Source organism: Trachemys scripta, chromosome 3, assembly GCF_013100865.1.
Source record: "Trachemys scripta elegans isolate TJP31775 chromosome 3, CAS_Tse_1.0, whole genome shotgun sequence".
Lineage (NCBI taxonomy): Eukaryota > Metazoa > Chordata > Testudines > Emydidae > Trachemys > Trachemys scripta.
Window position 1 is genome coordinate 75577695 of NC_048300.1, and position 26761 is coordinate 75604455.

The 26761-nt window shown below is 40.6% G+C and overlaps 1 protein-coding gene and 1 pseudogene across 1 annotated transcript in view; one reads left to right on the forward strand and one right to left on the reverse strand.

Annotated features, from left to right (window-relative positions):
• The window catches only part of PCNX2 (pecanex 2), a 232827-nt gene that overhangs the window by 4328 nt on the left and 201738 nt on the right, over positions 1 to 26761 (forward strand). The window contains exons 2-8 of the mRNA XM_034765099.1: positions 5626 to 5831; positions 8624 to 8741; positions 11697 to 11733; positions 13275 to 14579; positions 23332 to 23479; positions 23651 to 23796; positions 25117 to 25210. Coding sequence (XP_034620990.1) covers positions 5626 to 5831; positions 8624 to 8741; positions 11697 to 11733; positions 13275 to 14579; positions 23332 to 23479; positions 23651 to 23796; positions 25117 to 25210 — 2054 coding nt within the window. The remainder of the gene's footprint in view (positions 1 to 5625; positions 5832 to 8623; positions 8742 to 11696; positions 11734 to 13274; positions 14580 to 23331; positions 23480 to 23650; positions 23797 to 25116; positions 25211 to 26761) is intronic.
• On the reverse strand, positions 7696 to 7905 carry LOC117875667 (annotated as a pseudogene).

Below are 26761 nucleotides of genomic sequence, written 5' to 3' on the forward strand. Positions count from 1 at the left end.
TTGGACTGAATTCATCCCTACTAGTGTAATTCCATTAAAATCAAGGGATGAATTTGTGTATGCTTGAACTGCAGCATATTTTACAAGGTACAAGACAGCACACATCCAGATATTTGAGTCATTGGTTGTGGTTTTAGTGACTGTTTCTTCTGCCTTTTATTGGACAGAATACTTCCCTAAACTTGCTATTGTAAAGGATTATTGGTTCTTTCACATTGCATTTCAAAATTGTATAATGATGCAATAAATCTAAATATGACATTTGAGATTATTTGTTTCCCAAGGAGTTTTCTTTTCCTTTGCTTTCCCAGGTGATTGAACTGCATATCGGGTTGTCTGTTGGTCATCTCTGCGATGAGGTGTACCGGGCATTCACTGCCCCCTCCAGAGACTGGTGGCTTGGTCCAGCCCACTTGAGGAAGTGGCCCTTTATGAAGAGCAGAAGGGCAGAGAGTTTGGGACTTCTAGGGTAGTCTAGAAAGGCCTTCTAGGTTTAGCCACAGGTAGAGCCAGTGAGACTTGGAGCTCCAGTGGCTAGAAGGGCTGGGAGTAGCTGGCAATCAGTCAGGGCCCAGCAGGCCAAAAAAAAGGGCTCACTGCATCTTTCATGTAGCTGCCATTCCTGGGTGAAGCCAGAGCCAGGAGGAAGGATCTTCCCTGTACCATATCCCAAGAAGCCAGGCTAGGGTTACCATACGTCCGGATTTTCCCGGACATGTCCGGATTTTTGGGCCTCAAATCCCCGTCCAGGAGGAAATCCCAAAAAGCCGGACATGTCCGGGAAAATAGGGAGGGAGGGGTCGTGGGGCTTGGGTCCGGCCTGGAGCCGCTGGGGCCGGCGGTGCTCGGTCGGCGGTGCTCGGCCAGGGCCGGTGTTGGTGTCGGGCCGGAGCCGCTCGATCGGAACCGGGGCCTGAGCCGAGCTGGGCCAGAGCCGCTGGGACCGGGGCCAGGGGTGGCCAAGCTGCTGGGGCCGGCAGTGCTCGGCCGGAACCGGGGCTTGGGGTGCCCAAGTCGCCGGGGTCGGCGTTGCTTGGCTGGAGCCGCTCGGCCACAACCGGAACCGAGGCCGGCGGTGCTCGGGCTGCTGGGGCCAGCGGTGCTCGGTCGGCAGTGCTCGGCCAGGGCCGGTGTTGGTGTCGGGCCAGAGCCGCTTGATCGGAACCGGGGCCTGAGCCGAGCTGGGCCGGAGCCGCTGGGACTGGGGCCAGGGGTGGCCAAGCCGCTGGGGCCGGCGGTGCTTGGCTGGAGCCGCTCGGCCGCAACCGGAACCGAGGCCGGCGGTGCTCGGGCTGCTGGGGCTGGCGGTGCTCGGGCTGCTGGGGCCGGTGCCGGGTCGGAGCCGCCAGTGCTCGGCTGCCAGCCAGCGGTACTCGGCCAGGGCCGGCCGGAACCGGGGCCCGAGCCAAGCTGGGCTGGAGCTGCTCGGTCGGAACCAGGGCCGGTGCCCCAGGGCCCGAGCCAAGCCGGGCGGAAGACGCCGGGGCCAGAGCCTCTTGGCCGGGGCCGGCCGGCTGCCGAGGGGGCGGACTGGGCCGTGCCTCCTCGCACCCCGCCACCGCCCCAGCCCCAGCCTACCTGCTGCCTCCCTGTTTCAGGCTTCCCGTGAACAATTGATTCACAGGAAGCAGGGGAGGGGGAGGAGCAGGGGGCGGAGCGTTCAGGGGCGGAGGCGGAGTTGGGGCGGGGACATTGGGGAAGGGGGCAGGGGCGGGGGTGGGGCCCCTGGAGTGTCCTCCTTTTTTTAAATTAAAATATGGTAACCCTAAGCCAGGCTAGGTGGCCCATTGCTGACCAAACTTTGTGTGTAAGTCACTGAGAGACTTCTTGATCCACTCTGTGTGAGTGTAAGGCCCAGGTGGGCCTACCTGAGTTAGATTTTGGTTGGGCTATTGAAAACTAGGTGAGCTCACTTTGCAAGACACCCATGGGCTCAGGCAAGTTGGTGACAATCACTCAAGCTGTATTAATATCAAAACCAGAATACTTATCTTCTCCCCCAGCTTCACAGTATCTCTGGCTCTCTCGTTATATGCCTGGCCATGTCAGCTGATTGCATATTTGTTTATTCAGTAATTTGGCTGTTTTTACTCTGTAATACATCAAGACATACCAACCAACCTTAATTTCTCTGTCAAATTTCCAACGTGCCATGTTTTGTTAAAAGGGTAAATGTCTCTATATTAAGGAATATACATCTAGTATTAATAAAAAACACACTATGGTAAAGGCTTGAAACTTAATGACATTACATTTTCTATATTGTGGTGCTTTGGAAGCACTCTTAAAGGATAGAAATGATGTGGGAGTTCAGTGCTTCCATTAGCATGTTAATTACTTGCTTGTCAGAAACCCACACGCAGTCCAAGGAGTACAATAAAATTATGCATATTCACGTCTATCTAATTACTGACGCAGTGCTTAGCAGGCATATAGCTTATATATTACATAGAAAAGAGAAACTACAGTACTTTAGCATTATGGTTGAGAGTTTAACTGGAAAAGAACAAGGAAAGCCAACATTATGGCTTTCACAGCAACTCTATCTTGGCCAAATTTCCCATCATGATTCCTGCCCCTTGTTTTTGTGGAAAATCAGGAATAATAACCGACCTATAGTGCATAACAAGCAAGCCTTTTTCAGTCCGAAGTTTTAGAGTCTGGTTTCTTCAAAGATGGTTATTACCTTTATGACTATGTTTCTCCACTTGTTTTGGTGAGGTGCTGAGTTTTCTTTGAATACCGGAGTCTTTAAAATGGAGATTCTGGACCCACTGTGACATGAATTTTCATTGTTAGTTGTAGACTTTCTTTGGATATTTTGGGGAAATTCCCCCCAAATGTACCCAGTCTAGTGCAGATGAATTTTCTTACAAATATCTGCAATACCTAGTAGCTTTGACTCATCACATCTTTTTCATTTGAGACTTAGAATCAGTTGATATGTTTGAAAAAAAAATGCTTAGTGGATGCATAGAGATTATATGCTTGTAAAGAGTACCTGTCTGAGAACTATAAAACATACTGGTTAGCATGAGTATGCAATGTATTACAGTACTTCTTTAGATATGAAAGAAGGAAAAAGTTGGTTAGGTACAGGCTGCAAAGAGTTTGCTCTTACAAAAAGTTTAAACAAAATGTGAAGCTGAAATTGCAAGTTGGAAAAGGAGATGATGCATCGCAGCACAGTCGTTCTCATTCAAGCACTTGTATTGTCCATCTTGTATCTAGTTTCCACATTAGTGGAAGCTGAGGTGGTGAGAGGACTCTGGGGGACATTGTCCTGGTAGAATCCCAGCCTCAAGAGATGAAGGGAAAATAGTTATCAAACAAAATACATGGTAAAATTTATAATTATAGCACATCAAATGTAAATCTATAATTTAATTCCTATGTGATCTACCTCCTCCTTATCATAAAGCCACATTTTGTAGCCTTCATCTAACCACACCTAAGAGCATCTTGTCTAGAAGTCTGGTAGTTCCCCAAAAATCCTTTCATCCTATGATAGCATCAGGTACCTTGTGGAGAGAGCTTACTGTGTGCCTATAGATGCATGTGATGAGTTAGATGAGGCCTGCTACTTTGTTTATTTTGTGATAGCTTATTGATAATAGTCATACTCAGTATCCAATGAAATTTAATGAATGTCACCTACAAAACATTCCTATTACAGCGGCTGGTTCTCCACAGGTCTATTGAAGAGCTGGATTATGAGGTTCTGTGAGGAGTTGTCTAACAACCACAGGTCTCCCAATACGGCCTAGAGCATGGAGGGAGTCCGTGGAGAGAAATGTGAAGCAGTTTCTCTTGAACAAATTCCTATTTGATTTTTTTGCTACCTCCAGTGTGATCTGAGTCCTGTAATGTTCAAAAATTTCTGTTTAGAACAGGCACTAGGAATGGTCTTAAATTATATTTTATCCACCGTTAATGACCAGAAATTTTACTTCTCTGAGGGCTCAATCCTGCAAGCTGCTGAGCTCTTTGGCCTTCATCCAGTAAAGTACTGAAGTACATGCTTAACTTAAGCATGTGAATAGTCCCTTTGACTTCAGCGGAATCACTTGTGTGCTTAAAGTTAACCATGCACTTCAGTACTTTGGACTGAGCCTCAACTTATAGAAATTAACATCTTTAGTTATTTATAACACGCTTGTCACAGTAACACCTAGTTGTTAATAGCTACTCCACTCCTATGCAATAGACTCCTTACTTAAGAATCAGATTGGATCTTAAAAAAAAGATTTGCCTGAACATTTTCCCAGAAACATCTTGGAAATTTTAGTGCTACACTAAGCTGACATCAGAACAGAAGTAACACTGCACTCTCTTATAGCAGCAACACAGAAGAGATCAAGCATGTACAATTTGAAGAGAACCATTGAGATTTTTTGAGGTGAAGGGAGAAAATTACTTTTTTGAAATAAAATGTGGTGTGTGTGATCCATTTGGACTCCAATGAAAAACTAAAAATTCATACCTACGTGTACAGAGAGATTCCTGGCTGTGTCATCTAGCAATGTCTGAATTCCCTACTTGAAAAACCAATGTGAAATAAATCAAGATTTCTATTGGAATATCTTTTGTCCAAATGACCCTTGAGTTGATACTACATCTAGGGCCCAATCTAAAGCCCATTGAAGTCCACAGACTTTAGCAGGCTTTGGATGCTTGTGCCTCCCTACCACTCCAAATTGTGCAGTGATACATTGAAGCACTTTTAAAAAGTTCCCAATAAAAGATTGCAATCTGCTATGAGACTACAAATTACTAAAGGGAATACAAGGGAAAAGCCCTGTTACTGTAAAGAGGACTGCAGTAGTCCATCTGCATGATTTTCTTTGCTTGATACAGGGGCTTTAATCATTAAAATGTGCATATATCATGTCTTTGATCTGAAAGGATTTTGCAAACTAGGGTTGAAACTCTACTAATTCACTTTAATGATTGAGAGAGCCATTGCTAATAATTAACATTTGCAAAGATTTTCAAAGAAAAAAAGCTGCATCACAAAATATACTTTGTTCCTTTATTTTGACTAGATAAGACTAAGTATGTATAATAGTTCATGGCATACCAGTAAAGGTACTTTGTATAAAAGCAATGAAGTCTGAATAATAGAAGATCAAATTACAGCATTTTACTCTTAAAACCCTTGGCTGAGGAGTGTGGTGAGACTGACAGTTTTTGTGGGAGAATTAGCCAGTTTGTAGATTAATGATTTTATACTGTGTGTCTGTATACATACAGTATCCACACAGTATATGTAATGCTTGCTATTGTTGCGAGCCCGGGAGTGAGAGGGAAATGTTTTAAGAGCTCTCATAGCAACTGTCTATTATAAATAATTTTTGATTGCTTTTTAGGATATTTGATATACCATAGCTAGCCAAAGGAAATGGTTTGAAATTTGAAATTTACAGCCTTCATATGAGTTGAAATAGTAAAATTCTTTGGAGATGCAACAATTCTGAAGTGTTAGGAAAATTAGTGGTGTTAGCCGTATCAGACTATAAGAAATAAATGGGTAAAAAGATGTTACTACATTGTGAATAAATAGCCGTATCTTCTTGTGATAGATTGCTGACTGTTTCATTAACTCTTTATTATTCTCTTCTCTAGGCTTTCCCTCCAAATGCAGTGACAGTTTTCATCTACTGTAGTTCTGTGACTGTGTTCTTCACAATAATAAAGGTAGTCAGTTATCGTCTGCACCTTATGTTTGATAAAGGAGAAGTAATTCAACAAAGGATCTCGCGAAAGAATGGAAGGCAAAGCAAAGATAAAGAGACCAAAAGAGAAAATGCAGTTTACTGCTCAAATCTTAGGTAAGTTTTTCATCATGCAGAACCATTCCATAGTTTCATCACAAGTACAAGCTTGCAACCCGATCCTGCATTTCCAGCCCAGCAGACACTCCTGCTGACTGTAATGAGGGTTTTGTTTTTGCAAGCAATGCACAAGTGGGCTGTTACTCTTTTTTTAATTTAATTTTTGTTTATGTTCAGTATTTTAAGTCTGACATAGGGATATACCTAAATCTAACCCTGAGGGTTTCCAGACTTCTTTTATTGGTGCCCCATCATCATTGCAAAGGATCCTCTCCCCGGCCCTTGTGTTTTCTTGCATCGTATCTTGACCCAATTGTCAGACTCTTCATTTTTCCTGTCTGTTTTCTTTCTTGGTTGTCCTTTTCTAGTTTTTTTCCTTCCACTTTCTAATTCCCTCCCTCCACATTCTTTTTTATTCTCTTCTGCTTGGTTTCCTTTCCTCCGTTTACCCCAGCCTTGCCCAGATGTTGTTCTGGAGAACATCTACTGGTGACTCTGCACCTGGCTACATGTACTCTTGTGGCAGTACTCAGAGTCAAATGCAGGAGCAGAGAAAATAAAGGCTACCGGGCTGTTGCTCATTAAATGTGAGCTGCAAGGGGAGTTGCAGGAGCAAGGAAGGAAGGAATATGACCATCATTTTACTCACGGGAGCATGTCTGCTGTGGTTTCAGGTTTATGCAGCTATTGTCTCTTAATTCTATCTCTCCAACCTTGTGTCTCTAGTGGACTAGTTTGACTTCAAGTAAATCTCTGTGTAATATAACTTCATCTCAGCAGGAAAAAACTCTTTGCTACAAAATGCAATGTAGAATCACAGCAAATTTAATTACAGCCTTTAAAACTAAACGCAAATGAATAAAAAAATATCTGAAAGGTGAGGAAAATAATAGTAATTATATAAGGAGCTTGGGTTGGTAAAAAGCATTGTAAAACAAATTTTATTTAAACAGTAATGTTGAAGACTACTTTCTAGAAATTCAAATAAAACCAATAGAGGTTGTCAAAAGTATATGTTTGCGTTTAAGACTCCCAGTCCTTTTAAATCCTGTCCGTTCTACAAAATTATAATTTTCCTTTTACTCATATGAGATACACTGACATAGTGACATAAGAGGCTCATCCACTGTTTTAGACTTGCTGAAATGTAAACCAAAAATCCCTTAATAAATATGATCAATGGAAGACGCATACGTTTCCACTCTTTTGCCTTTTGTATTGCTAATGATTCCAAGTAGTACCTCTTATAAAACTTTCATTTTATGTCAAGCAAGCATCTTCTGCTTAGTTCAATTACATAATTCTTGTCCACAGACTAACACACACTTCCACCATAAATAATAAATACAAATATCAAATTAAACTGAAATCAAACATTGTGACAAGTAAGCAAACCCATCTGCCTCATCTAGATGAATAGGTTTTCACTATACTGTTCTGGTTAAACATTCATTATTTAGCCATGTTACAGCAGAATTCTTAACTTGATAAAGGAAAATTCCTTCTCCATATAAGGGATATATTAATGGCATTTGATTACCATAACAGCTAAAGATAATCCGTATTCATGATTTTTAAGTGGTATTTTTCTAGGAATTCTTCATTTTATATTAGAAAATGAACACTCTGTGTACTGTTTTCAAATATTACTGTTATAAGACAGGTGGCAAAAATTTTCAGTGGAGCCTGGTCATAGACATGTGATATTTGAATCATATTTAAATAGCATATTTGAAGCCAAATAACTAAATTAATATAGTGTTGTGATGAAGATGTTTGTGACTCCCAAGTAATGCAGTTTATAGCTGACATAGAGTTACAGGTGTTTGTGTTTTAAAACTATAAATGGGAAAAAATCTTTTGGTGTTACACCATTGGTAATAGCAGTGAAACTTTACGTGGAATATCTTTATATACGTTGTACTTTGCCAACAAAACAGGGTCTGTGCTCAGCTGCTTGCAAGAAAAACATCTCCACAGAATGGCTAAGTATACCTTACTGTAACTGACAGACATATCATATGTTAAACTGATTCTACACTTGACCTTAGCCAAAAGGCAGAGAAGAAACTATTTTGTTCAGTGTCTAATGGCTATAATACAACACAGATCTCCCACAACCCCGTGACTATTTATTTGTTTCAAATGGATAATTACTAGGAGGTACATAAATGACTAAGCTATTAGGCACACAGAGTATACCCAAGATGATAAAGTTGAATGATGTAAATGGAAAGTAACATAGAAATACTAACAGTTCGTTATTATACTGCTAGTAGGAAGGGCAAGCCAGTATTTGGTGCAAAAATCAATTTGTAAACCAGTATCGGGCAGACACAGGTGAGCCAGTCTATATACTGAGCTTGGAGTGGCGGCATTGTGTGTTTAGCTTGGCTGTGTCCTATTTCTCTGGAATGTCAGAATCATTTTGTGTTGATATTTTTTGGGTCTAAGATTGTGTCTTTTTATTCCTCATAAAACTTCTACAAGTATTATTTGTTCTATTGTTGATCTTTCAGTGTTTGAATTTGGGGGGAGTAGAAACTTTTGTCATGTACACAGTTTTCACAGCTGCTCATTTACGGGTGTGAGAGAGGAAAACCTTGGAGCATACTGTCACTTGGGGAGTGCCCTACCATCATTCCTCACTCTGACCCCCCGTTCAAGTACTGTGATCTTGATAATATTTTTGTGTCATAAATATGGGTCAGCGGCTGTGCAGGAAAACACAGTCATAGTTATCTTAAGAGATGTCACCACTGACATTTTACTTTCTTCTTTTGGGTCAGCAATAACATAGGAGAGAATGGTACAATTGAAGAGGTCAAGCAAAATGACTCGACCCCAACAATCCATGGCAGTTCAAGAGTACAGGCTATAAACTTGCACCACTCTTCTGGAGTCATGGTTAGTAGGCTGTTTTCTGTATCTATATCTTCTTTTTGTGAAGAGCTATACAATGTATCAAACAGTGTCTCATATCTTATGGGAGTACATACAACTGCATGTAAATTATGGAACTGATCCTGCACAGAGATACATAGGGCTATTTCCTGTGTTTGATGTTTAGCAGTCTGCTTTTAGTACACAATCAGGCCAGAGCAGCCATCTTGCTTGCTGCACTGGATTGGTCAGTCTTTGCCTAGTTTCAAATAGCCAAATTTACAAAGGCATTTGTAACCCGCTTAGGCACTTTTGTAAATTCCAGTAGGAATCTGTCTGCATCTTCAGGCCACAGAACAACTAGGACCTGCTGCTGCTTTCAAACCAAGAAAAGGGAGCTTCCTGGAGGTAAAGAGAGCACTTTTATTGCAGGCTGCTAAAGCATGCAGAGCAACCATTTTGTGTGCCTAGAATGACTTTTCTCCCGGACCATTAATAACAGCCCTTGCACAGCTATTCCTCATTACTGTATTTATTTTTAGATTTATAAAATGACCCCTATCTCATATCTCGGGGCATGTCTCGTAACATACATATTTGACTTAACTCCCGCGATGGGGTTTACAACATGAATAGAACTCTAAACTATTGCAACATTCGTGGATCAGTTACATTCTAAAGCCAATGGGGCAGTTGAAGTTGCGTGACAATATACATACATATTACATACCAAAAAATATAGAAAGAGCATAAAGGTTTAGGGTGACGAGACAGCAAGGTTGAAAAATCGTGACGGGTGGGGGGTAATAGGCGTCTATAGAAGAAAAAGGCCCAAATATCGGGACTGTCCCTATAAAATAGGGACATCTGGTCACCCTATAAAGGTTGCAAAGTCAAGCAATCAAGAAATGACAAATTAAGGTTGCCTGTGAGCCTTAATTCAGCCCCTTTGTGCATTATGATAAATCTTTAATTACATGATCACATACTATTTTTCCATAGAACCCTTGCCTCATTCAGTGCACAGGTTGTATGGTGCTCACTTAATGAGCACCTATTCAATATTTCATTTTATCCTCATTGCTCAATGTGTCTCCCGAGCCCCTATTTACTGCACATGCACACTATTCAAATCTTGCACTGCATACAGAACTATTAATTTCCTTGTAGGTCTATCCAGGGTGTTTACCACTATAGTATTTCAGTGCTTCTCAAACCTTAATGGAGTTATCTTCACAACACTCCTGTAAAGTAATACTATAACTCCCATTTTATAGATGAGAAACTGAGGCATAGCGACATTAATGTCAAAAGTGCCAATGAATTTTGGTGTGCAATTTGAGATCATTTTTGAGAAATTTAGCATCTGGTAGTGCTTTATTTGTTCAGAGATGAGCTGTCATTAATTTCAGTTGCATTTGTTAGTGCTCAGACCTTCTGCATATTAGAATCCAGATGTATCAAATTGCGCACACAGAAAATGAATTCATCTGTGAAAAGTTTGGTTTAAGTGACTTGCCCAGCTTCACACAGGAACTCTGGCAGAGGCAGGGATAGAATCCAAACTTCAAGGGCCTCATTCAACTGCCTAAACAATAAAATCATCCTTTATTTGCCTGCTATCCCATGCCTCATTCACTACACACCTTCCAACTTTGGCAACAAATGTGGGCAGGGGTCTTACAGAAAACAGCCTCTTTCACTACACAATCCTGATTCAGTCGCACAGCACAGTTATTCCTCTGCACTGAATGAGGCAGGGTCTTGTAGAAAAAAAATAATACGTGACCATGTAATTAAAGACTGTGTCATAATGCATACACGCAAGGGGGACGAATTAAGATTGCATGGACAATTTGAATTCTGGCATTTTCTGACTTTTGAGTGCTTGACTTTGCAACTTTAATGTTCTTTTAATGTAGTTTTTTAATGTACTTTCCTAGGCTTTTAAAAATGTAACTAACAAAACAAATTCCATCATATAGAACCATATAGAGTCCAACATGGCTCATAAGCAGGGTGAGAACCTTTAGAGCCACAGCACAGACCTCTGCCACTTGAGTAATAATAGTGTAACTGATAGAAGTAGTAGGTTGTCACCCTCTATGTTGGACAACCCCTAGAAGGAGATGAAGCACACATTTTGCCAGTGGGTTTCACAGCTATTTGCTGATAGCAGAGGAATATTGACACTCAGGAATACTGGATTCTACTTCAGGATCTGAGGGAAATGTGTCTAGGTATTACAGCCCTTTCTGCCCCTAGCCTCCCCCACCTGTCATTGTCTCTGTCCCAATCTCCCTCCTCAGCTCCTTGTCCCAGTTCCACTCTTCCCTACTCTCACGTCCCCTTGTCCCAGTCTATTCCCTTGCCAGTCCAGGCTCCTTCCCCTGATTGCCTGGGCATCAGCAGCAGGAGCATTGAGAGGACAGTAGAAATGGTCTTCCTGCTTTCAGTGCTGGTGCCCAGTGCCAGAGGGGCTTCTGGCTACTAGGAGGGGCAACACCACATTGATTTTCTCTGTAGTACTCTTTTTCAGGTTATCAATCTAGTCTTCTAAATTAGATGTCTTTCTTTTCCAGCATTGTGTAAGAGATTCTTTTCAAATATTGGAAAGGAAACCTGATAATCTCACAGATAAAAAAATCCATAAAATGAAAAAGGGAAACCAATATATGTGCTCTCTGTTCCCTTCTGACTAAAACCCCACCTCTGGGGCTGCTGACTGGCAAAAAATCCATCTCAGAATTTATCCTGAATGTCACAAATGTGATTTGAACTATTAGGTAGACCATGACTGATACTATAGCATCACCTTCTTCTCACCTTTCACTATCTGCAGCTCCCACTGGTGCATTCGCAAGTTACTGAATGTTATGTACTAACAATTGATGAGATGATTGTTGAGTTTAAATTCTAAATTTTTAAAAACAGTATTTAATTTGAACACAATGAATTTAATATATTTCATTTTTTTAGGAGCTGCCAACACAAGAAACTGTTGAAGATCTCAAAGGTATCTTGAAAGCTTTTTTTTAACCTTTATTAACTGTTTTCTTTAAAAATTGCTTGCCAAAAGTATTTCAGTACATGCACAGCCTGTACCAGAGGCTTACCAGTTCCAGGGCCAAGTGCGGCTGCTGCATCACTTTCCCCTCCTTGGGGATAACTAATTGTATAGTTTCATTCAGTTCTGTAGCTAAATTAGAAAAACCCCATCTCTGCCAGGGTAAACAAAAGTCAAAGGAAAATCCCAAAACTAGTTTCCCATCCCCTGCCTTTCACCTGCTCTGGGCCACAGCCCTTCCTTAAGGGTCTATGCACCTTGTGCACTTTGATTAAGGGGAGTGAAGGGGACTTTCTCCCACTCTCTCTTGGAAGCCCTCTGCCAGGGCCCCAAAGCAGAAAGCTAGTGGTCAGCTCACACCCCAAACCCTCTACACTTCCTTTGATCATGGCCTCTTCTTGCCCTTGGCTACTTCTGGCTCTTTAGCCTACCACCACCTTTCCCCTGGTACTTCAGAACCTTCTGTTACTAGCTCCCCAGCTTTATCCAACCCATGTCTCAGTAACAAAGTCCATAGAACTCTCTTTTCCATGGAGTTCCTGGTCCTTCTCTCCACCTGCCCCTCTGGCTTCTTCCCAGGTCTTCCATCTCCTGGGTGCTCCTCCATAGCCTGGCCCCTTTCAGCTCAACTCAGCCTGCAGAATCACTACCAGTTTTGCTTCTTCCCTTGTCTCCACCAAAGACTCTCCTGAGCTGTTTGCCTGGAGAGACTCAGCAACACATCCTGCTCCCTTAAAGTCTCTGGTTTTTCTCATTCACTCTGACAACATTCCCAGCATGCCTTGGTGGGCCTTCAGTTCCAATGGTCCATGAATGACAAGTTCCAGAATTCCATTCTGCATAGGTTCTTACACCACCCTCATCACTGTAGTATCTGTGACGATTCCTGCAGTGCATGAGGTGACATGACTAATATCTGTTACATTGGTTCCTTCTTTCTGTCATCCTGTCCCCAGGGAGAGAATTGTGTGTGCAGTGTAATGTTTGGGTTTGGCAGATTGTTTTTGTTTGTTTGGGTTCTTGTGATTTTTATTTTATTTTGTTTTTTAAAATGTATACGCTGCTGCTGCTGCTACTATCTCTTGATTTTTGGGGGAACCTAGAGTAGAACTGCAACGCTAACATATTGTAAAGGACCCTTTCACCCTGAGATTGGGCCTGAGCCTGCAAACCCTTATCTTATTGCTCACATGAGTAAGAACCATATTTCCAGGTAATTAAAATAAAAATCTCTTTGTCATACAATTCCTAAACAAGAAAATTATCTTCCTAATTTCTTAGCTAGATGCAAAAAATTGTGAAAGTCAGTTAGCAGAGAACAATTGTTACATTCCATAGTAAATTTCTGTCTAAAGTTATCAACTATTTTGTTCTGTATTTCCATGTTTCCTTAGCTCTGCAGGCTGGTTTTGATGCATAGGAATATTGACATCTATAATGCATAATGACTTTTGTTTGTGCGACCTCACTCATATGTATGTTCTTATTAGGGGTATCAATGTTAGAAGACCAGGCTTCACCACCAGTTTTATCTACCTCACCCTATATCAAAGCGGATATGTTACCTATTTCCACAGCCCATATGTCAGATTCTACCACATCGGCAATAGTAGCAAAACCAGCAGCTATGGAGACATTTATCAGTAATGGAACAAATGAAAAAGAAGAGAAGCTGCACCCTTCCGCCTACTTTGGATCAGAAGATATTCTCATGGACAAAAATCTGGTTAAAAAGTTGTCAAATCTCTCTCTGTCACAGTATGACATTTTAAGAACTGGCATTTCTTTTGAGCAGTGGGGCAGTGAAAATTCGGTTATTATTTCAGAGCATTTAAGTAATCCAAAAAGTTACAAAAGAGAGAAATTCCCAGATGGATCACCCCATGAAAGCTTTAATCGTAACTGCCCACAGTGTAATACAATTGCAACCAAAGAGACCGATGGGCCTGTGGAAATTTCTTTTCATGTTGATAACACCAATGAAGATCTTGATTATTCAGATGGTGAGGTTGCTATTGCTCTTGTTGACAGTTCTCTGCCTGGAGACCAACTTAATTTACATGAACCCATTAAAATAGTTATTACAATGAGTAGTACACCAAATACAATGAGTGATTTAGAAGGTTCTCTCCATCTGAAGGTGTCAGGTACTGAGAAAACTAGCTCAAACCCAGACTCTGGTGTAGCTATAGCAGATCTCCACAGTCAAAAAAATAACGAACAGATCAAAATTCCGGTTATAACTTTTGAATTGTCTGATGATGATGGAGGTAATGTTCATCTGGAAGCCAATGAAAGAACCCCAGAACGTTTAAAGGTCGATGCATCATCCAACCAGTGTTCTGGCTATGAGTCTGGTGATCTGGACAATGCAGTAAAGGACCATAGCTATCCTGCAAATAACCATTCAGAAACTAATACTCGTTTAGGTCCAAATCTGGAGAATGCTTCAGAGAATTTGCTGGTCACCACTTCCAATTCTAAAGAAACTCAACAGAACCTTGATCCTCTGTCTTATAAAACTGCCCATGAAAAGAGACACATTCGAGTGCTGAGCGTAGACAGTGGGACAGACATCTTTTTAAGTAAGAATTCCATGGAGATAATCAGTGATAAAGAAAAGACCTTGCCAACTTCTAAATCTGACTTAGAAGCTAAAGAAGGACAAATACCCAATGAATCTAACTTCCTGGAATTTGTCTCCCTGCTGGAATCCATTAATACCGCAAAGGTGACAGCATCAAATCAGTCCAATATCAAAACAGAAACTACAAAAGATGATGGGTTTGGTGGAGGTATGGTATGATATGATATTTTAAAACTATTCTTTTGGAATAAGAAAATCAAAGATTGCCAGACTCTTACCTATTTTGTTTATGGTGATTTAATCTCAGGTCCATAAAGAGTTAGCCAAATCCAATTTGGAGAAGTGCTAAAAAAGGGTGGGGATAAGGTCCTGTCATAAAAAATACCTGGTGCAGTTTCCTGTAGTTTTAGAAGGCTTTTGAACACTTCAAAGCAAAAGGTTTGAGCTAAGTAAAGTAAGCATTCAGCTGGTATTTAGCTGGACTTCTACATTGGAATAACCTGCATGGGGCAAGCTCGGTTCTGTTAGAATACCAATACATGTTTACCAAAACCTGCAAAATTACTGTGCCACTCCCTCTCATACTCTTTCCATCAGATGCATATGAGGACTTCTTAAATATATACACATATTTAAAAGAGCCAGAGTCACTTATGTATATTAAAAATCAAACCCAAGCCCCAGATCCTTATATTTCCTGACCAGCTTTAGTTGTATTTTAATAACCTTGAAAAAAAATTCACACAAGTTTTTAAGTTTACATCAAAATATTTATATCTTTTGGAAGCTGAAAACTGAAAATTTGTTTGTAGTTCAATTTCTGAAAACTAAAAATATTATTTTTTTTATAACAGAAAAGTCTTCAGTTTTCAGTGAAAGCCACCAAAATTTTGATGAAAACTGGAACTTTCGCACGAAAAATTCCATTTAGTCAAAAGCTTTTTTTGTTTAAATAATTTGAGAATTTTTCTACTGCTCTACCCATGACATAAAACCAAAGGTGTATATTCTGTTTTCCATATATAAGAATATTTGGCTCCTCACCCAAACTAGCTCTGCTATCTCTCTTCTCTATCCCAGTGCCTCCCAACGCAATGTATAGGTGTGTTGTTTCTAATTGTTTTGGCACCTTGCTTTCTATAAAACAATAACTAAATCTAGCCTTATATCTAGCTAAACAAAACTAAGGGGGAGGGTTATGTGTTGTGGAGATGTAAGACAAAATACAGTGGAGAGGCCCCATGATCCTCTCAGACCAAGGTCTGAACTACCAAATGCAATTTCACATATTTTAGAAGACTTTAACCAAAACAAACAAATCCTAGGAAGCCTGCCTCTTATTTGTTTGGAATCCATGGTAAAGTGTATTCTATGAAGATACCTAAAAAGCATGCAACCAAAATGCACTTATGTCTTTCCCATAAAACACAAGAGATGTATTAAAATAGTCTAATAAAACAGTGTTAACATTTAAAAAAAAAAAGTTATTCCCCTTCTCCATGTGTACAGTAGGAAATATGGATTCCCTTGACTAGCTGCAAACATTCTACATCCCACCAAAGAGGTCCAACACACATATTACCTGATTGACTTTATAAAACATTTTGCCATACGATATCCACTTGACTTGCTTTCTTCTTCCTTTGTATCCTATTACTCCTGTAATTATCTTCCACCTTTTCATTTTTCTGACTCCTGTCAAGCTCATTAAATCCTGCCCTCATTTTTCTCCATCTCTCACTGCAGTTCTAACCTTTTCTATTCCATGTTACATTATCAGTTTTGTTTCATTCCCCTTCTTCTACTCTTATTTACTTTCCCCTTTTCTGTTCACTCCATGCTACTTTCTATTCCCTGCTCTCACTCCCTTTCCTATACTCTTCTCTTGTCCCCTCCGTCTATTTCTTTACTGTTCATCTCCAGCACTATCAGTCCATTCTCGGCCCTTCCTCCCAAGCCTCTCCATTCAGTTCTCTGCTCATCTTTCATGTAGCTTCTATAGATCCCAATCCCATCAGTCTATTCTTTGTCCCTAATCCATTTTTTTACATTCCCCAACCCATTCTGCCATTGATTCTGTTCCCAATCCACACTCCCCCCTCTGCACCCCCAATCAGTTTAAAGATCCATTCCATTTTTGTCACTTCCTACCCTAGAGCATCACTCCATTCTCTGTCCACTAGCCCCTCAGTACATCCTCTCTGACCTCGCCTCCACAGCACCACGTTGTTCAATTGATTTTCTTCCCCTTTGGCTCCCACTGATTGATATGCTGCTTCTCAGGTTAGTCTAAACAACTGGTCCTTTGCCTTCCCTAGCCTGTCCCCATTTAGATTTCCTGCAAGTTATTTGTGGGCTTTATTATTTGGAGGAGGCCTTAAATGTTCATTTGGATACAGTATTTTTAGGCGTGGCAGAATTCTATTTTTATTTTTATAATTTTGATGGATAATATGGATGTTTATTTTTAAGCATTTTTTTTAATCAATTTAAATCTTCACAGTTGCAGGTAATTGCGGTGGGGAGGGGGAGAATTATTTAATGACCATAGGTATCAAGATTCAAAAAGTTAAAGCTTTATATGCCATTAACACAAATTGTCAACATCACATGTCAAAACATACAAAATAAATATCCTTACATCAACAAATCAGACCTGATTTTATTATTCATTCACTAGCCCATTTGTAACAAGCCTAATTCAGAAGTCTAAATCACTGGATTTTGATTCTAATAAATTCTCCAGTAGTATTTTTCTTATGTTGAATAGTTAAGCAGATTGTTATTGTCTTTCCCACAGTTAGGGAAGTTCCCTGTTGTAGTGATTTATATAAAAGATATGATTAGAAAGTGAGAGCACACCTATTTTCCAATCTCAGGCCACGGTACCTAGCTCACGCTTGAAAAATCCTTTTGTCCAGGACAAATAGAAGTGCTTTCCTGGTAAGCCTTTTGGAGCAAGGATCATCTTTTTAATCTGTGTAGGTGTGGTGCCTACCACAATGGAGTCCTGGTCCATGACTAGGGCTCCTAGGTAAAACAGTTAATAATTAGTTTCAGGTTTCATGCTGGCTGGACAAGAACAACAGGGGAGGCAGGGTGAGAGTTTGGTGATCTCCAACATAGCAGAATCAAGTTGTCTGACAGAAGAGAGCGTGGCCAGAGGAGGTGAGTGGAAGTGGAGTAAAAAGACCTCAGCTGCCTCAAAAGTTGGCTAATGGCTAAGCAGAGCAATAGAATTTAGGTAAGTCAGAGGGGAGGAGACCGAATGGGGAAGAGAGGCTGAGCTGATAGTCAAAAAGGAGGTGGATGGGCCTAGTTGATGTCATCCACACAAGTAATGCCTTGGAAGAAGTAGGAGTGGGACCAGGGAAAAATACATTATTGAGTAAGCCTGATATAAGCTTCAGTTAGAGTCTGATGTCTGTTAGTGCTCTGTTTAGAGTTCTTGGAGGAGGTAGAGAATGAGTCTGAGCTTTTCAATTATAGTCAGGTAGTTCAAAGGAAGGTAGTTCAAAGCAAATTTAATTTTCCAGCCAAGCAAGAGTATGCTGTGTACTAAACTAAACTAAACTATACATTATAATCTGATTATTTGCTTCTTCTGCAAAACACAATTTGATTTTAGGAATGAGATGGCCTCTTTCTAATTTGTTAGTCTTGCAATTACTAGTTATACTTCCTGGGCCAAGCAGGAAGAGCTAATTTGCAATGTATACAATATATTTTAAAACATATTTGAATAAAAATTATACACACAGAAGTGGTTGTTTTTTTGTATATGAGAAAAATGTCGGGAACAAGTCAAGCCACTTGATTGGCTTTTTTTTAGGTTTAAACAAAAAACAACAACAAAACTCACCCTAATTGGCAAAGAATAATACTGAAGCCCCTGGCTCAATGAACATGAAGAACATGGCACAGAGGAATAGGTTAAAGAATGTGATTAACTTGGACATGTACAAATGTATATGCGGTTTCCAGAAATCCTGGAAAGCTAAATATTCAGGATTTTCTTGAAAGAAAGATTACGTGTTTTGTGTAATTTGCAGAAAGCATGAGAAGTTTTTTTTATTGGGAAAGTCCTCTTGTAAGTGGCTCTAGATCTGATTCCTAAGTAAGAGCTCTAGATCTGATTCCTTATATGTGCATGCCCACATTTCTGCTCATGTTAAATGCGTAGGAGCAGAAAATGTATCTGTCCACAAGAAGCTCTTGGCACTAGACTGCTCAGTAAAATGCAACATGAGGAGCTATAAACCTTGTTTAACGCCACTTACACCATTGCTAAACATGATTTTGGTTTTTAGAGATCTTGAAATGCTCTACATTGCAGGCCAACAGTGGCTTTAATCTTGGATCAAACTCTTGATACCTCTACAGGGAAAGGCTTTATAGAGGCAACTGAAAAGTGTCCTAGGAACGCATCTCAGAAATGCATATAGAAAATTAGGTTTATTACTGTACTTGCTGATGGCTCCTCTGACAAGTCTGTAGCTGAGTAAGAGTTGGTGAACTTGGGGTACGTCAAATTTTTGCAGGCCGGAAGCATTTGTATTCTGTCTTCTAACACGGTTGATGGTATATCACACAGGGAACAAGAACAGCTGTAGGAATGGTGGGAACTAAGACAGAAGAACACAAAAAAGAACTGTTTTGCCTGAATTTAGATGGTGTAGAAGCAAATTTAAAAAAAATGTTCTCATCATTAGAACAGGTTGGAAAACGTCAAAAGTTTTCCAACAGTTTGGAAAAAGCTGTTTCAGTGAAACTGAAGTTTTTTGTAGAATTATATTGCTTTTCACTAAAATTCCTGTGGGGGAAAAATAGTTTGGAATAGAAATGGAAAACATTTTCATTTAGGAAAATGGTTGTGTTGGAAAAATTAAAAAAAAAGAATTATTATGTTTTATCATTTTTATATTATTATTTTACCTCTTTTCATGAAACATCAGTAATATTATGCACTGCTACTGATGTGTCATAATAAGACATAAAATTGTAGTTGCAATGTTGTATTATTTTCATTTTATTTTTAACATTATTAAGGGTAAGTGCTATTTAGTACTGATTGCGACAGTTATTTTCTAGATCAGTGTCTCCAGTTTATGTTGTAGTGAAACAGTTTGATACTTAGTCACTAAGTTATGAAACAAAATAATAAAAATAATATAACTGCCCCATAAAATAAAATTTGAATGAAATTTTGAAATTCCAAAAGAAAATTTTCCAAATCTGAAAATTTTCAGAAATTCCATCACATGGAAAATATTGAAAATATTTGCTTTCATTCCAGTCAAATTTTTAAAGGTCAACATTTACCACAAAACAGAAATTTGACTAACTCTACGCGTCATGTAGTGCAGTACACAAACCACAATGTTGACTTTGTTCTTCTGGGGCTCAAAAAATTATCCCGATGTTAGAAAAAATTGTAATTATTTTAAAAACATTTTCAGATTTTAATATTTAAGTTCAAAATATGATGGCAACTCTTGCTGATGCCTGTGAGGAAATTGGGAGCTAACTTGGAGATATTCATCATGTGTTCTAGATTGCCAGTCAAGTCTAGTGAACAGAGCACTCAACTGGGACTCTGGAAACCTGAGTTATATTCTTAGCTCTGCCACTGGTCTGCTGGGTGATCTTGGGCAAGTCACATCGCTGTGTGCCTCAGTTTCCCCATTGGTAAAATATGGTAATGATTCTGACCTTCTTTGTAAAGCACTTGGAGATTTACTGGTCTATGAGCTGTTTATGAGCAGTGCTGTTTATGAGCTAAGTGTTTTTACAAATTTATTCACCATCGTGACTGAGGGCAGGTCTACACTAGAAGTGCTACATCAGCACAACTGCACTGATGCAGCTGCACCACTGTAGTGCATCTGGTGAAAACACTCTATGCCAATGGGAGAGCGCTCTCCCATTAGCATAATTACTCCACACTGCGAGAGGCAGAAGCTATGTTGGCGGGAGAGCATCTCCCACCGACGTACCACTGGTGTGGACAATATAAGTCGCTGTAACTTGCGTCGCTCATAGGGATGTCTTTTTTCACACTCCTGAGCGACGTAAATTAGATTGAATTAAGTGGTAGTGCAGACTGCCCTGAATCTCTTTTACTTTTGAAGACTCTTTTATCTGAGGTTTGCAAAAGGTACTCGCCACAAAGACAATCCTGCCTCTTTTGATTTTAAACTTATGCTTGGGGATGGCAACTTTGAAGAGGTAAGCATATCTGGGTCTCTGGAGGCAAAACTAAAGAAAAATCAGATCTAAAACCTTAAAATTGCCCTTATACATATGGATGTCAGGTTCACCAAGCTACCCTAATCACCAACTATATTATTTCAGTGCTTTGATCTCATACAGAAGCCTAATGATTAAAAAAATGTGGTGGACATAAGTCTCATGGACCTGGGGGGGTCAAGCTACTGCTGAGGGAGAGAAGGCTCCTGAAAGGGGAAGAGGAGGGCCAGGCAGAATGAGCTGATCTATGTCCTGACACTTTAAATGCCAGGGCCCCACAGCCCCTGCATACACATATATTCAATAAAGCACACTACAGGGTGAAATTCTGCCCCTATTTAATGTCTTGCCATTAACTTTAGTGGAGTTTTGCCATTGACGTCAGTGGAGCCAGGATTTCACCCCAGGACATGATGCAGATAAGTTGCTCCCCGCTAGCAGGAACAAAATGTGTTTTTGTACACTGTCACACTGCACACCTTGCAGCATTACTAGAGGACCAGACTTAAGATCTCACGTACTCCTCAGAAAGTTGGACCAAAATTCTGCAGCAAGATCCCAGGATTCTGCTGTGGAGGATATTCTGCCTCAGCCTCACGTCATCTTTAGGCCTCAGAGTGTACACTCTGAACATTTCACACATATCTCAGAACTATTATTTTCTGCTGTGTACAGTCGACACTGCACTGGTTTAAGATGGCATAAACAGAAGAAACCCTGGCACAACAATCTAAAATGGAAAAAGCAGAATTCAGAGAAATATTTTAGCTGATCACAGCAGCAATAGATTTCATTTAAAATTAGCCAAGACAATAAGACAACAGACAAAATATTGAGACAATCACATTGTGTCAGACAGCTGAATTGTCTATGTGCAAAAATTGTACCAGTTTAACTATACTGGTGTAGTTAAAGCTGTACAAACCCTCTAGTGTGGATGCAGTTATACTAGTATAATAGTGCTTACAGAGGCATAGGTTATTCCCAAAGGGAAGGGGAATAAGCTATACCAGTGTAAGGAATGTGTATATCTGCATCCACACTAGAGGGTTAAACCCCTATACGTATACAGATAAAATGTCACACTCTTAACTGAAATAGTTATATGGGCATAAAAACTGTGCAGACCAGGCCTTAGTTATCTCTGCACAAGTGATGAGAATTTTTTTCCTGAGCTTGACTTAGCAATAAATCTCAGCAGCTCCATCCTAGTGGATTTGAGTCAGAGGAAGTACATTTCCAGGTAAGCAAGTACTTACTGAAATGTAAACTCTACTAGATTGTCTGTTGCCTTTTTATGTTTTTTTTTATCAGTCATTTTTATTTTTGAATTTTGGCATCCTCTTGTTTCTCATGTGACAGATAATATTTGTTTAAAGTCTGTGTTTAGCAGTTTGCTCAATGAAAACCATGAAAAACAAAATGTAGATTAGTTGACAAATTATATTCGAATATTGCATTATTGACTGAACTAGCTCCAGGGTGCAACATGTAAAAACAGATCATGAGAATTTTTTGCTAGAAGTCAGTTTGTAAACAATAATGATTTTCAATCCAGACTGTAAATGCATTCGTTAGTTTTTGCAAAAATCAGTAATACTTTCTGCATTTGTAAATTACATCATTGACAAAGGGGGAGTCTTAACACGCAGAAGAGATGTGGGGAGGAAAAAAGATGAAGATTTTAATGTTAACTAGACTACCAAAATTTAGAGGATAAATTGAGCTGTCATTTGAATCATCAGATTAATGTTTATTAATTGGCAGAGACTGAAGAACCATTTCCCCCCCATATGTTACCTCCATTCAAAAGTTGAAAGTACAAGTAACTTCTGTGGAGAGAAATCCGCAGGAATCATTGTACTAAAATCCCATTTCAGACCCTCCTGGCATATCTTTCTAGTGCTAGGAGCACTAAGAATTGCCATTCATTTTTATTTATTATTAATCTTCACCACTTCAGGGGAAAGAGAATTGAAAGACTTGAGACCTGGAATGGAAAAGAGTGAGACTTTTTTCCCCCTTCAAGCCATTAAATCATCAAACAAAAAATCTTGTTAATTGTTTCAGCCCTCGAGCCAGCATTAGGCAGTGTGGGACCAATTAGATTAATATAACCTTTTTGTTGGCTATCAGTTATTCTTAATCCTTGAACAACCATAACTCCCTAGGGAAAATGGATTTAATTAGGCTTCTGCAGCCTCTTGTCCCCTGTTGGAGTATAGTTATGAGATTATGGAACACTGTATCAGCTGCATAGTTAAACTAGGGTGAGATTTTGTGCTTAAAGTGCAATTTAAATCACTAGTTAAACAGGAAATGCACAGATTTATTTTCAAATGGGACTGTTTGACTAAGGAGTAAAAACTTTGATTTTCTAAATACTTTTGACACTTCTGCCATATTTTCAAAAAATGGGCCCTTTTAAAAAATTTCCTACACATAATGGTCTGGAAATTAAGAGATTTGGTTCAGGCTACATAGAAGCACAACACAAGGTAACTTCTGCCAAAAAACAACTCAATAATCCTCCTCTAAGCAGTTTACTCTATTCACCCTAACTAATTTGTTTTTCACCAATGGAGGCCAATTGAGCACTGTGTCTTTGGACAACTTCCCCTTAAAAATGCTCTTGTTCTGAAGTAAATGAACAGAACTCTTTACAGTGATCTGTGTAGAACGTCTCCCTTCTTTATTCACGTATCTTTCAGATAGCCATACAACAGAGAGAAAAGAAGAAATGCTGGAAACAGAAAAGCACTACAAGCATGTTTCTAAACAGGAAAGATCAGATGTACAAAGTCAAGATTGGGCTAGTGCTAGTCCAGTGCTACCAGAGCCTGCCCAATTTACAGCACAGTAAGGGCAGTTACTTTATATTTTTTGTACTTCAAACGCATGATGATGCGAGCTGTTCTGTTATATTGAGTAGAATTGACGTAAACTTTTAATTAACCTCTCTCTCTCTCTGTTTTATTGAGAACAAGAAAAAAGTTCCTCATAGTAGTTTTGAAACATTTTTGTGTCAAGTTACCAGGGCAACAGGCAAAGGCAGATAATCTACCGGGTAACTTCCCAGCAAGATAGTTCTGTCTTGCAAGTTATAAGTGGACCTGAGGCTTCAATGCAAGATGAAATATCTGTGGACGCGATGCATGTGTTCATAGATGAGCATGGTAAGTTTATGCAGCTGTAACTATTAAACCATGAGGAGAGATTTCTAAAGAAAACTCAGAAGTTATCTCTGACCTGTATTTGTCTGACATTCACTGTGGAGTTGAGTGTATTTTTCTGATGATACCTTAAAAGACATGTCTAGTGTGTTTTTTGTGGATGCTGAAGATCCCATAGAACTTCTTGTCTGAGTAGGGAATTGCGCCAATGTGCTTGGCCAAAAGGTTCCCATCCCTTGCTGTCAGATCTTTAAGCTGAGTGTGAATAGGTGATGGTTTAGATGGCAGCCATCTCCCATCATAATGGGGCTGCCTTCATTCAGAATGTTGGTCTGCTACCCGCTCCAGGATATTGAATGGACTCCTTTCCCCATCAGTACCTGACTTTGGTGTAGGGAACTCCCTGGGGACTACAGGCCACACCGAACAGTAGGGCCACTCCACAGCTACTCTAGGCTTTGGGCTGAAATAGTTCTAGTGGCTGTTGTGTTCCAATGCCATCTGCCTTGTGGGTACTGGCCAAGTGCATTTCTGTAGTAGCAGAACCACAAGTCACTTAGGTTCACATCAAATCGCCCTTCCAAGAAGCACAAAAGAAGCTCCCATGTAGCTGGGTTTCATGGCTCCTGGGATCCTGTCCTTTCTCCCCTTCCACTCCTGTGTAGCACCACTGCAGCCTCTGGCATGCTGTGGACCCTTGTTCTGCATGTGCATGGGAAGGTAGCTGTGAACAGGTCAGGGGAGTAGTGTGCTTATTCACTGGAGGATCACTGCCCTGTGTGTATGATAGGTAGGCGGTGGGGATGGGACAAGCAGTAGACCGTGGCTACCCACCTTTTGTCTAATTCTCCACTGCCATGTACCTGTCATCTACACTTCTGCAAACATGAACAAATCAGAATGCTTCACTCTTTTACACTTCTGGTAATATTTTACAGTTACCTTGCACACCTATGAATGGCTACACAGTATTTAAGGTACTGTCAGATCAGGCCCCCCTATGTTTAGATTGGGGCAGGAGTCCATTTCTTCATTTGCACAGAGCTCTCTTACTCTGCTCTTACAACAGGGAACAGAATTTTGCCCTTAATATCTGTATTTTTGTGGCTTTGTCTCCGGTTTTCCAGTGTTTATTTTAACATGTGTTTGTTCTATGATGTTTTAAAACACGTCCACACTGCCAATCACAAATATAAAGAAGCAGTTAGAACATTTGGTTTACAGATTCTTTTTTTTGACCGAGAAAACCAGATTGCTACTAAATTGTAGGTGTAAACAAATAATTTTTTACATCACTTAACTGATACTTTTATGTTTTTAAAGGGGAAATTAGATCCTGCTATTTAAAGGCTGGCAGTCAGAAGGAAGGAAATACTCGATATCAGACATCAAATTATGATTGTATTTCTAATGCTCAGTAAGTAAATTCTTATTTTTAGACATTTAGACTTTTCAGTGCTGGAGGCTACAAAGCTGATTCTAGCTGTGAAAGAGACATGTGACGAGTAAGAAATGTGCTAATCTGTTTTAGAGATGTCAAGGCATGCAGTTTTTTTTTTTTTTAATTTTATCTAAAGGTGGGAGGGGAAGCGACCATGTTGTAAGGATATCTATAAGGAAAAGGAAAATACCCGCTATGGTGTGTTTTTCTTATCAGCCAGTAATAGCTACTTTATACTTAGAGCTGTCTTTGGGGCTGTAATTAAAACATATTGGGGTAGGTCTGAACTTTCAGCTTTGTCCTATTGCTTATCTGGCCTTGCCTACCGGCCTTTTATGGATCTCACCCTCATGGATTATGTCAGCAAGTGAGCATGCTTTTGCAGGCTCTAGGATATGAACCCTCCTCATTGTCTGAAATACAGAGTGGCCATCATGCCACTTCAGAACAGCACCTAAACAATGTTTTTTTTTTTTTCTCAAATTGGTTTTAGAATGACCCGTGTTGATTACTTCCGCTTCCCAGTGTTCTCCCATCCCTTTATCTGTTATGCGCCGTGGTTTGGGATTTTTGTATAAAAGTTCACAAAGGTGGTTTTATGATAATATTCAAATGTTTTTATATGTCCTGTTGAACAGCACCCGGAGAACTTCAGGACCAGGCTGGGGGAGAAGGGTCATGGGTCATAACTATTGTTCTAAAACTTGTTTTAAAAATGAATGCGACGTTGGGCATTCAGAGAAGACTTTGCAAAGATGCCTGTGTTGCCGTGCTAGGAACAGTGTTAGCTTAGCGGAATGCTGTAACAGGATGGTCTGTCCCTTTAAGGTCCTGGTACCAGCAGCCCTTTTCAGACTCAGCCGGGAGGGTGTCAGGTGTTTTCTATAGAGAGCTGAGAGAGCTGCAGGAGGGACATGGGTGCCTGCAGTAGGCCCTGAAGCAGGAGGAATTAAAGGGAAGGCATGTCCTCTTCTCAGCACTGACAGAAACAAGGGGAGAAAGCCTCTGGAAACTGTAGCCCGTGCTTTGTTGTGATGTTTTGCTTAAGTTCTGTATCTGAGTTGATAAACTGTGCGCAGAGGGAAGGACCTGAAAGTTACTTTGGCATGGCATTGCTTTTCATGGGATGGTGAGGGAGCCCACTAGCCCTGCAACTGCCCTTTTACTTTCAACTGTCCTAGGGTTACCATATTTTGTGCCTCCAAATGGAGGACACTCCACAGGGCCCCGGCCCCGCCCCCAGCCCCGCCCACGCCCCAACTCCGCCCCCTCCCCAAAGTCTCCGCCCCCTCCCCTGCTTCCTGCGAACATTTAATTCGCGGGAAGCCTGAAGCAGGTAAGGGGGGGTGTGGGAGGAGGAGGCGTGGCCCAGGCTGGCCCCCGGCGGCTCCACCCTGGGTCGGCTCGGGCCCTGGGGTGCCGGCCCCGGCCGACCACCCCCGGCCCGCCCAGCACTGCCGGCCCCCGGCGGCCTGGCGCACCCCCCGGCGGCCCGGCGACCCCGGCCCGGCGACCCCGGCCCGGCTA